This window comes from Monopterus albus, unplaced genomic scaffold, assembly GCF_001952655.1.
Source record: "Monopterus albus unplaced genomic scaffold, M_albus_1.0 scaffold260.1, whole genome shotgun sequence".
In the NCBI taxonomy this organism is placed as follows: domain Eukaryota; kingdom Metazoa; phylum Chordata; class Actinopteri; order Synbranchiformes; family Synbranchidae; genus Monopterus; species Monopterus albus.
Window position 1 is genome coordinate 757,370 of NW_018128140.1, and position 12,625 is coordinate 769,994.

Consider the following 12,625-nt stretch of genomic DNA (forward strand, 5'->3'; position numbering starts at 1 on the left):
CGTATCCTGCATTCTGCTCCATTCCTTCCTGGCAGGAGTCTGCTGGTTCCATTGGGCTGGGTGTGATAGAGGAATACAGGTTTACAGTCAACTCCTCTATGAACCCATCTTCCTGCACCAGGATAATCTCCATCACAGGTGCAGTTCCTTCTGGCTCATGTGGATCGTTCTCATCTTCTTTGGCCTGTTTATCTCCTTATAATCTTCTTCCTTGAAAAGTGGCCATTCTAGTATTTCTTGTAAATATTCTTGTTGTTCTTGTGGGACCTTTTTAATGACCTGTGTTTCCTGGTTCTCTCCGAGACAAGTTTTTACAGCTCCGCCAACACTACATGAGTATGAACACCATGGCACAATGCAGCCATCATACTGCTTAGGAAGGAGGCACGTTCTGTCTCCTAGAGTTGAACATACTTTGACCCAAAAAGTACAACTCAATGCCACAAAAACAGCAAAGGACCTTGTGAAGACATTGGAGGAAACAGGTACTGAAGTATCCATATCCACATTATAAGAAGTCCTATATTGACATAACCTGAAAGGCTGCTGTGCAAGGAAGAAGCCACTGCAGACTTGCAAGTGTAATTTCTATATTGCCAGCACCAGTTAAATATTTTTTTTGATTTGAATTATACTAGTTTACAAAAAACACAACTTAATTCATGCACAACCATAGACTTATACACACATATTATTGAAAACCGTTTTACCTTTCATCCTGACAGTTTGCAAGTCAGATATACAGATTTTTCACTTCAATAAGCACAGTTATACAATCTAACACAATTCAGTATAACAGCTATACAATACATCTTACATTTGTTGTTCATGGATATGTTAAAAGAACAGTTCATTGAATGAACTCACTTTTTGGTGAACAGTGAATTGAATGCCTCTCCATGAATTCAGTAGCTGCAAATGTTGCTCTAAATCTCTAAGGCAGATAAATTCAATCCAAATACCCTGGAGTCATATAAAGATTGTTTTCTCTGACCTTTCAGAGCAGGAGTGTGCATATTCTTCAATGCTGATTTCCACATATATATAACATAATCCTAAAATTACAGTGAAATTTATTTACAAGTGGAACACCCTGAAAAGGTTAAGAATGTAGTCACAACCTATTCATAAATAACTGATAGTCTATGCAAATAGCTACTGCATCTATTTCTATGTTGAATTAGTTGAAATGACAATAAACCCACCCCCGGCTCTGTTTTTGACCATCTGCTCAGCCTCATCCTCCACTGCGTGGACTTAGCTTGTTGGTAGCATCGTGCATTTTCTATTTGATGAAGCTGTAGAAAAATGAACCAAGGACAATGACCAAAATCACGGAGCAGCAAAGGATCATCATTTGTTTCTGGAGAACAGGAGGGAAAAGAATGCAGACACAAAGGAAGATTATGTTAAATTACCCTCCACCACAATTTATAATTAAAATCACTCAACAAACAAATCCAAAACTGTGCACAATCAAATTTGAGTCAACAGCAAGTTAGGGAGGGGAACAAGTCCAGACCCAGCTGGCTCAACATCAAGGCCTGCATTTTTCAAATTTATTGAAATGATAATACAAAAGTATCTAAAGTACCAGCTTCAGAGTAAAACAGTTGTTGACTGAGTGTGATCAATAAGACACATTTATCAAGTGACTTCCTCCTACACAAAACCAAGTGTGAACAGCACGGTGGGTACATCTCAGTTCCCTGTATTAATGTAGAGTTTCTCTATCAAAATTTTCCTCTCTTACATCTTTTTCTTGCATTTCAGTCTTTCCTTTTGAAGAAGCAAGGAGAGATGTAGAAAAATATGTGAGAAAAGAGGAAACAAGGTAATGTTTTATATGTTTATAATGTTTTGCAGGAATTATTTTTAAATGTTTGAGACCAGCTATATTTCTAACTGAAACCCAGGGATTTTTATTGTATGGAGATGACAACAAAGACATTTATTTATTTCTGACACACACTAGACTTTCTTCCTTTCCATGAATATGATTCACAATACAGATTCAAAGAGGAAATAATAGTGGATCTTCAAGAGAACAATCGTTATAATGAATGAGGAAAGTTGTGAATGGTTCTCTTGCAAGTGCATCCTACAGTTAAGACAGATCATCTTCTTTTAACTAAATGGTAAATTTGATAAAAGTATAATCTAAACCTAATTACTAACAATCTAGCTTGAGATTGAATCTGATTCTGTTATTTGTCCCCCTCAGTATAAAACTGTTGCTGTTGTTGTTATTTTGGTGTAGTGTTAGATCAGTCTGATCAGCTGCACCATCCAATCGCTAACAGATTTCCATTAATAAAAAAAAAAAAAAAAAATCACATTTTGGGTAAAATCCCTAAATGAACATACTGAACAAAGTTGGTTTCTCACCACAGTGGCAGTGGGTCAAAACAATGATCACACTGAAAACAATGAGATATTTTACTGTTTTGTGTTTACTTCCGGTATGCTCCATATACAAGCACAAGGTATGGCCAAAAAAAGCCTATGGATGGACTGAGAAACAACTGACCACAGTAGGAGAGAGGTGGGTCTAAAACAAGAACATAAAAGCACAATGCACCCAAACTTGAGCAGTAATTCCTGCCCTAAACCCCTCCCAATTTGTAAATGTGGGTACATTCATTCATTTTCTACCGCTTAGTCCCTGAATGGGGTCACGGGGGGCCCGGAGCCAATCCCGGCCAGCAATCGGGCGAAGGCGGGGTACACCCTGGACAGGTTGCCAATCCATCGCAGGGTTAACACATAGACGAACAACCACACACGCACTCCTATGGGCAATTTAGAGACACCAATCAACCTAAGCTGCATGTCTTTGGACTGTGGGAGGAAGCTGGAGTACCCAGAGAGAACCCACGCAAGCACGGGGAGAACATGTAAACTCCACACAGAAAGGTCCCGGTTGGGGCCCGAACCCGGAACCTTCTCGCTGTGAGGCAACGGTGCTAACCACCGCGCCACCATGCTGCCCTTAATGTGGGTACAGTAATTCTATAAAAGCCAACAAAATGCAATATTTAAACTGGTCTCCTACACATACATTAAGAGTAGCTCTGCAATTTCAACTACTAACCTTCATCCAGCAGGTGAATATCAGTCATGGGTTTGTAGTTGTTACATGTTTGTTTGAATGGATGCAATACTAAGTCCAGTGTTCTCTGTACATGGATTAAAAGGTTTGGCGAATAATTTTGTTGGCAGTTTCACATAATCTGTTTGTTCATTGAAAGTCTCATAGGCATCTTGTTTGTAATCTCAGACCTACTTGGCTGCAGCTTTGTTCTCAGGTTTATTCAAAGTAAACAAGATAAACTTTGGCGCCACAGATGGCTGCCTCAGTTCTGTACCAGAAACAAATTCCTTATGTGTAACATACTTGGCCGATAAAGGTGATTATCCTTATCCTTTACAATTTACAATAAACAGGATCAATAAACAAAGTCCACATGGGCGCATTCTTCTTAGGCAAGCAACCCACTGACATCAGAACAATTATAATAAGACATGAATTTATATAACACAGAGTATTGAGTGATCAATAGGACCCTTGTGGTCTCGCCTACTCAAATTGTACTTGTTCTGTTATTTAGGATAAATGCAACTGTTAGTTTAGTTCACTTATTGCATGTATTAAACAGTATCAGAAGAAATAACCAGAAAGTGAAACAGTATGTTGTTTGTGAGCAGTGAGGCAGCATTACTCAACTTCATGTTTTCTTGTCTTGTCTTCTTGTTAAGAGCAACATCTGTAAGATTCTGTTAAAACCCAAATATAGTGAGTAGGATATTTTTGATAACTGCATTGAGGTTTATCTTTACATAATGAGTAGCATTTGTGACTAAGCTAACTCACTCTATACTCAATATCTACGTATCTGTAACCCCAGCCGTTTTATGCAGCATATTTACTATTTCATTTGGTTGTAATACTTAACAAAATGCAATGAGATAAAGGTGTTTTTTCCAGTTTTATACTTGCCATCAGTAAACTTCATGAAACTCATATATGTGCCTGTGGAGTTCCCGGAGCTGTGTTTAGCTGTTGGATACCTAGCTGCACTCAACTAGGTCATTACAGTGAAAAGATGGTATTACAGCAAGCAGTGAAGAACTGGAAGCTCCCACGTGGACATACACTACCTCAACCTAACCCTAACCCACCACCTTAAGAGCTACAGTAAGTGAACAGCAAGTGATCACACAGATAGCTTCCCTGCTAACTTAACTTTTTTTTTTTACATCAAACTCATTACATTCTGAATGGCTGAAAGTAATCCTAAAGTAACTGAAGAGGCATTCAGCCACATTTATCCTCTTCCTCAGTGTTTCCTTAAATTTGTCTGTAAGTTGCTCTTAAGAAATGTCTAAAGAAAAATCTGATTCATAAACCGCAGAATTGTTTGCATCTTTGTTCTTATATCGATGAATCCCATGTGTTCATAGGCCAGTCATTCCTAATTAGCATAGGTTAACACCCCACCAATGCCCATAAAAGGGCATGTGACTGCAGGACCATATGCACACATGAATATCACACAGAAACAGGAAAGAGAAGTTGAGAAAGCCAGGAATACAACAAAAATGTTAAGGCCAACAGCCTGGAGACAGAAGACCCAATGTGCAGCACTTAGATTCGAAGCACAGGGCTGGTGCGACCAGGTCCTGGCAAAGCAGTATACAGACACAGCAGGTCTCACCAGTAATGGGGATAGGGTTGGTTGGGTGGCTAAGGTTGTGACCTGGCTGTGGTGCTAGAGGAGGGAAGGCTCCAGAGTCCATTGGGAAGAACCAAGACAACAGGGGAGGAAGGAGGAATGGATACAGAGTGTTGCTACCAGGGGATGCAGGTTAGTGAAGGTGAGATGAGGACTCACAGAGAGAGTACAGACTGGAGGGCGCAGAAACAGGGAGCTAGTTGAGTCAGGGGAGATGGAACAGGTGAACGACGAGTCCTGGTATAAGAGGCGAGGTGGGTGCTGAATGGCAGGTTGCTGGAGAGGGAAAGCAGATGCAAAGCAGCGCTAGGCAGGTTCTGACTGGAGCAACAAAGCAGGAAGCTGGCTTATGGGAAGAAGGTTTGCACAAACTTGCAATGGAGAGCCTGGATCTGTTCAGGAGCGAACATAATGATCTGATGATGAAAGCACGCCTGTGCCCGGCTTAAGTGGAGCCATGCACATTCATAAAAGTGGAGCAACAAACTCCAAAACAAAGAAAAACTTATTTATGAAGTGGAGAACAGCAAATAAGCTGCCATATTTAGTAGCATCAGCAGTGGATATCAAATAAAACAAAAAAGAGGCATGGGATGCTCTGACTCATTCAGCAAACACTGTATAAGGGGATGGGTGCCTAGCTGATGAATTAAAAAGATGGTCTGATCTCAAGTCTGAGGCCAAAAACAAACATGGAATAGAGACACTAACCAGCGGAGGAGGATAGGCTGGCCCAGAGTTATCTGAGCTGGACCACTAGTGCATCAGGGTCATACAGGGAACTCTTGGGTGGGCCGTCAGCTGAGCATACCCCACCCCATGTGTTCACCCAGGTCCCTTTAAATGCCCTAAGTTTGATCTCAGATGCAGTGCTGAACAACCAGAAATTTACACACTGGCAAAAATATCTGAGAGACACTTTTAACAGAAATTAAACATGTTTGGTTATGCATTTCCTAATTCTAAACTACAAATAATCACACTGTAAACATTTGATTTTAAACCGCTGATGTAGCAACAAGCAATTATTAGCTTGCTGTAATTTTTAGTGTAGTGTATATTCATTTTAAAAGACCATAATGCTTTGTAAAATCATGGGGAAAATGGACTAAATAAATACTAATAATGACAAAACTGTTACAGTAACTTAAATCTTATAATATTATATAACTGTAGAACCGAAGAAAACTAAACCAGTTATTTCACACACGTCAGCTCTCAAATATGCATAAGTGTGCTCTTGAGTGTGCCTAGATTTTGTTCTTACATAAGAACAAATCCAAGAAAAGAAAACACTGGTGAATGCCAGTATCTTTATGAAAACCTCACAATTGTGTTTTATGAACAATGGCTGGTGAATGTGACAGTCATCTGACAGTTCAAAGGCCAACATAGAAGCTCAAAAGGTCAGAACAAAAACTGAAGTGACTCAAGCTAGAAAAAAAAACAGAATTAAAGGGGGAGCAGGCTCGACTACAGGGCACTCTTGATGTGCTTAGGGCAGAATTGACAATCTTGTTGATAGTACTGCAGCTTCCCTGCACACTTGATACTGTTGCCCATCTGAAAGAAAAGCCAGTGAAACAGAGGAGGTTTGCCCCGTGGTACAGCTTGCAGCTCTGCTCCCTAAAACAGGCATCACAAAAACCGGAAAGGTGGTGGTGCTCCATTATGTGAGAAGAGTTTTTTTTAGCGTGGAAAAATATCTTAATAACATATAAAAAAACCCTTCGTAGTGCCAAAACTGCATATTATTCATCACTGATAGAGGAAAATAAGAACAACCGCAGGTTTCTTTTCAGCACTGTAGCCAGGCTGACAAAGAGCCACAGTGCTGTTGAGCTTAATATTCCTTTAGATCTCAGCAGTAATGACTTCATGAGCTTCTTTACAAATAAAATAACAACTATTAGAGAAATAATTAATCAAATCATTCCCACAACTCTCACAGATGTGCCATCAACTGCAATGGCTTTAGAATCACAAGTTAGACCTCATTTATACTTAGACTGCTTCTCTCCCATAGATCTCTCCGAGTTGCCTGCAACAGTTGCTTCACCTAAATCATGATCATGTCTCTTAGACCCCATCCTGACCAGGATGCTCAAAGATGTCTTGCCCCTAATCAACACATCCATATTAGATCTGATCAACCTCTCTGTATTAACAGGCTATGTTCCACAGGTTTTTAAGGTTGCTGTAATTAAACCTCTATTCAAAAAGCCTATTCTTGACCCAGGTGTTCTAGCTAATTATAAACCAATATCCAATCTCCCATTTATTTCTAAAATTCTTGAAAAAGCTGTTGCAAAGTAGTTATGTGACAACTTGCACAAAAATGATTTGTTTGAGGATTTTCAGTCTGGTTTTAGAGCCCATCATAGCACAAAAATTGCAAAGGCCTGGATGACTGGTAATTTCTTACTTCTAAACTCTAACAAAACGGAAGTTATTGTACTTAGGCCTGAAAACCTTAGAAATCTGCTATCTAACCATATAGTTACTCTAGATGACATAGCTTGGGCCTCCAGTAGTACTGTGCGGAACCATGGAATAATTTATGGCCAGAATACTGTATGTCCTTTAAATCACACATAAACCAAGTCTCTAGAACTACCTTTTTTTACTTGCATAATATTGCAAAAATCAGGAGCATCCTCTCTCAAACTGATGCTGAAATAGTGGCCCATGCATTTGTTACTTCCAGGCTGGACTGCTGTAACTCTTTACTATCAGAATGTCCTAATAATTCCATAAAAAGCCTCCAGTTAATCCAAAATGCTACAGCCAGAGTACTGACAGGAACTAGCAAGAGAGATCATATTTCTCCCATATTAGCTTCTCTCCACTGGCTCCCTGTAAAATCCAGAATAGGATTTAAAATCCTTCTCCCAACATACAAAGCCCTTAATGACAAGGCTCTATCGTATTTTAAAGACCTTATAGTGCCTTGTCATCCCAACAGAGCACTTCGCTCTCAGAGTGCAGGTCTACTTGTGGTTCCTAGAGTCCACAGAAGTAGAATCGGATGCAGAGCCTTTAGCTATCAAGCTCTTCTCCTATGGAACCAGCTCCTGGTCTCGGTTTGGGAGGCATACACTCTCTCTACCTTTAAGATTAGACTTAAGACTTTCCTTTTTGCTAAAGCTTATAGTTAGGGCTACTACAGGTGACCCTGAGCCTTCCCTTAGTTATGATGCTATAGGCCTAGACTGCTGGGGGGCCCCCATGATGCTCAGATGTTTTTCTCTTCTCCTCTCTTCTCCTCTCTCGCCATGCATCTATATGCCACCATTACATGTCACTAACTGTGTGTCTCCTCTCTCCCGTAGTGTGTCATCTCTCTCTCCCTGTACATTTCTGATGAGCGCTCAATGGCCAGATCAACCTGCCCAGTGTTTGAATGTTTGTTGTTGCTTTTCTTTCTTTTCTCTCTCCTTTAACCACTCACCCTAACTGGTAAAGGCAGAAGGCTGCCCACCAAGAGCCAGGCTTTGTTGGCGGTTTCTTCCATTAAAGGGAGTTTTTCCTCCCCACTGTCGCCAAGTGCTTGCTCAAGAGGGATTTGTTGGGTTTTTCCTCTATAATAATAATAATAATAATAATAATAATATTAAGGTCTAGACCTTACTTTTGTAACATGTCCTGAGATGACTTTTGTTGTGATTTGGCGCTATACAAATAAAACTGAATTGAATTGAAGTGAATACGCTTACTGCCAGGACACTAAGAGACTTATTATTTGAAATGCTTATGATGCAGCTTTCAAGTTAAAGGCAATCGATCTGGCTGTCGAAATATCTCATGTTACAACATGGACACCTGCGGCTATGTAGAAACTGTTTTCTCATTTTAAAGTTAGTGTGTGCGACTTATATTCAGGTGCGCTCAATAGTCTGGAAATTACGGTATACAAATAAAATTTGAATTGAATTGGCAGACAACTCCTGCATCGTCCTGCCGTTGCACACTGATTCACACTTTACCTATCGTCCATCACTTGACGGCTGATAGAGGCCACGGTGGTGATTTGCCAGTAAGTGATTTAACCCCCCACCTGCAGTACAGCAGTGATATTGGTGCACACAATCTTGCAAAGCTTAGTGTGGAATTCTTTCAGGAGGCAGCTTCTGCTGATCATCACAGTTTCTCGTTAAAATGACAACCAACAGCGTCATACCAGCTGTTGCAAAGGACGTTAACTCCATGATGACAGGACAAAATGAAAGTCACTGCTCTTGGGTTTGTGACCTCGCTGCAGCCAGTGGACAAACACACAGCATGCTGTCTGCTGAGGTAAAAAGGCATCACTCTATAGCACCAGTGAATAATCAGAGTGAACTAAATGTTTCTGTTTGAGACTGTTTTAACGTAATATTTCAAAACATCATTACATCCATGGTACTGTTGCATAAACTTACCCTGCGTGCCTCCTGCAGGAATTTGGATGCTTTCTTGGTGTCAGCCACCGCCCTCTCTACAAAGCCCACTGACTGGTCCATGTTACTCTCAATCCTGTCAATCATGCCTCCCTAGAGGATGACAAACACAGAAGCACAGACAAGCCAGACAACTGTGATACTGACACAGGAAGTAGGAATGTGTTCTTTTGTGTTTAATACAATTGATCAAATATCTGAGCAGTTTTAAAAACTATCATATAGTGTGAAGGACTAACAGAGCCAGAACAACAACCTAGAGCTGAACACATTCAAAACAGTGGAGATGGCAATGGACTTTAGGAAGGCCCATGGAGGTCCTGTACACCTCACAGGTCAAAAGAAGGGCGGAGAAGATTTCTGCAGACCCCTCACACCCTGGACACAAACAGTTTGAACTCCTCCCATCTAGACAGTGCTACAGGTCACTGTACACCAAAACAGACACAAGGACAGTTTCCTTACCCCAGGCCATCACTCTGATGAACACTAGTACTGTACACAGCAATCATCACAGTGCAATAAATTGTAAATATGATCATTGTTGATCATCAGCCTTAAAGCTCTTCTGTCGTATTGTATATAAACAGATTTATAAAAGCTCTCTTTTCATCTCATTCCCTTTCCTGTTTTTGATTGCACATATTTCTTATTTGAATGGCTACACTGTTTATTCTTATTTTCATTTTTTATTGCTCACCCTTTTATTTTTATTCTTATTGTTATTTTCTATTCTTGTTGCCTTACAACACAGCCTCTGTACTGGAGTCAAATTCCAGTATGTTCAAACATACTTGGCAATTAAAAACTGTTTTCATTCTGATTCTGATTTGTTTGCTTGTAGTTCTCAGCTTTCCTTTTTACCTGTATTACACAGGCTATTCTTTAATAAAACACTTGTTCCATAAGCTAGCCTTGTGTCTGTGTTTGCCATCTGCATTTGGGTCCTTTAGTTAAAACATAACAGTATGAACTAGTCAGACATGGTTCCCTCATATGGTTCCTCAGTTTGGGAGGGTATACACTCAGCATAAGAGGGTTTCCTCGCTGTCAGAGTCAGATGATTTGGTAGAGCATGGTGTTAAGCTTAAGGACCACTCCTGCTGTAGGTGGTTTCCCAAATTTAGATGACTGAAAGAGGAATTTCACACTACAATTATAGGTATGGAAGGTCACTTTGTCAGAATTTTTTCAGCTCCCAGCTAGTCTCTCCTTTAGGCAAGTCTGTTAAATTTCAGCTGGCTCCAGCCCCTCTGTCCTTTCCCTGTTCATTTAGCATCAGGCGTGCTTACTTAGTGCACCTCCGCCTATTAACCCCCCCCAAAGCTTAAGCTTGATTTCTGGTTCTGTGTTAAAGTCAGTAAAAGTTCAACATCTGTTCATTTTAACTCCAACATCACCCTCTCAGTTTCAGTTGGCATTGTGAGTAGTGAAGAAACAAAACACAGTAGCATAGACACATCACCTCCAGCTAGCATTTTGTTGAGTGTAATTGCAGGGCAACAGGGATACACCAGCGCAGTAAAGTAAAAATTCTCACAATGGCGTAGGCCACTTATGTAGCCTACAGAACCACAAATCAAGCTTTACTGTCAGAATCTTTACTGGCCAAGCATGATTAGACACAGAAGGAATTTGACACCAGTATAGAGGTCCTCAATGTGTTTTGTAGGGCAACAATAAATAAAAAGTTAAAATTCAATAAAACTGTTTATTCAAATAGGAAAAATGTGCAATCAGTACAAGAAAGAATAGGAAAAAAAAGAGACATGATTTATATATATATACATACACACACAAACACTTTAGACAGAAAAGGTTCCAAATTGATATATATATAATGGTTATATTTAGAGTTTATTGCATTGTGGTGATTGTTGTGTCCAGTCATACAGCATGGGTTAAGTGTGATGGCAGAGGGGAAGAAACTGTCCTTGTCTCTGGTTGTTTTGGCATACCGTGACCTGTAGCGCCATCCAGAGGGGAGGAGCTGGCACAGGAAGTACAACCTCTGCTGTACCTCTGGGGGCTCTTCCTAAAGTTCACTGTCATCCCCACTGTTTTGAGTGTGTTGAGCTCCAGGTTGTTGCGACTGCACCACAGGGTCAGCTGCTTAACCTCCCATCTGCAGGCAGACTTGTCACTATCTTGGATGAGACCGATGACCACTGTGTCATCTGCGAACTTCAAGAGTGTAACAGGGGGTCCCCTGAGGTGCAGTCATTGGTGTAGAGGTTGAAGAGCAAGGGGCAGAGCACACATTCCTGAGTCCAGGTGCCAGAAGCTGCTTCCTGTCTGTCAGAAGGCTGGTGATCCACTGGTGTGCAGGCAGAGTGATGCGGGTCATTTTGGAGTGGAGGGTGTCCAGGATGATGGTGTTGAACATTGAGCTGAAGTCTGTGTTATCCACTGACCTGTTTGCCCGGCAGGCAAACTGCAGGGAGTCCAGCAGTGGGTCTGTGATTGTCAGGTCCATTTGCTGTGACCTGCCTCACTTCCCTCTTTTTCTCCCCTCTCTCTCATTCCGCGTGCTCAGTGACACTGCTGAGACACCTCACCTGATAATTGACTCCCGGGTGCAGCACACAGCTGACGCTCATTCCACTAATGACTTCCCTTTCTTATTTAAACCCCTGGCAGATGCTCTGTCGCTGCCAGAGTATTAATGTATTTTGATCACGTATACACGATGCCAACGCTGACAGTTTCTGTGCGGTTGTTTTCGTATGTATATATGTATATTGGTTCACCTGGTTTCAATGCTGACAGTTTCTGTGCGGTTGATCCCTTTTTCTACACCTCCGGCTACGGAAAGTATTCAGACCCCCTTAAATTTAGGATGAATGCAGCCAAGTACAGGGATATCCTGGATGAAAACCTTCTCCAGAGTGCTCAGGACCTATATGCATATACTCAATACTTTGTTTGCTTTTCTCCAATAAATCACCTTTTTTTACTAGCACCTGGGTCTGCATCCTGAGTCCTACCTCTTGTTCTTCCTCACCCCCTGGTGAGGGGACTCAACCATAACGGAATGCTCTGGCCAAACATGGACTCAGCAAACTCAGGTGCTAGTCATCCCTCATCCCCATTCACCAGCCACAGACTGAAACAGCCCCGGTCTCAGATCACAGAGACCTACCTTAGCCCAGTGGAAGCCCAGGACATTTACCTGCAGCTAAAAGCACAGATGTTTTCCCCCTTTTCTTTTTATCCTGAGGTGGCTCCCAGGCCCTCACCTCCTCAGACTGATTGTCCCTCCATCCGGTTGGCCACCGTCTTCATATCTCCAGTCTCTGACCAGTTTCCAGAGCCCACCAGTCTCAACTCATTCCCCTTTGCTGGCACTCGGTTGGCCCTTTGTCCAGGAGGTCCTGGAACAGGGAGGAGGAAGAACCGCCGTCAGCCATCGCTGCAGCTCCAGCCCCAGCGGCTCCCTTGGTCCTATGA

At 41.5% G+C, this 12,625-nt stretch overlaps 1 protein-coding gene across 1 annotated transcript in view; it reads right to left on the bottom strand.

Annotated features, from left to right (window-relative positions):
• Positions 1 to 1,204: 1,204 nt before the first annotated feature.
• stx3a (syntaxin 3a) overlaps positions 1,205 to 12,625 on the bottom strand; it is a 94,470-nt gene continuing 83,049 nt past the window's right edge. The window contains exons 9-10 of the mRNA XM_020621499.1: positions 9,158 to 9,268; positions 1,205 to 1,363 (exon numbers count right to left, since the gene is read on the bottom strand). Of these exons, the coding sequence (XP_020477155.1) occupies positions 1,286 to 1,363; positions 9,158 to 9,268 (189 nt within the window). The 3' untranslated portion in view covers positions 1,205 to 1,285. The remainder of the gene's footprint in view (positions 1,364 to 9,157; positions 9,269 to 12,625) is intronic.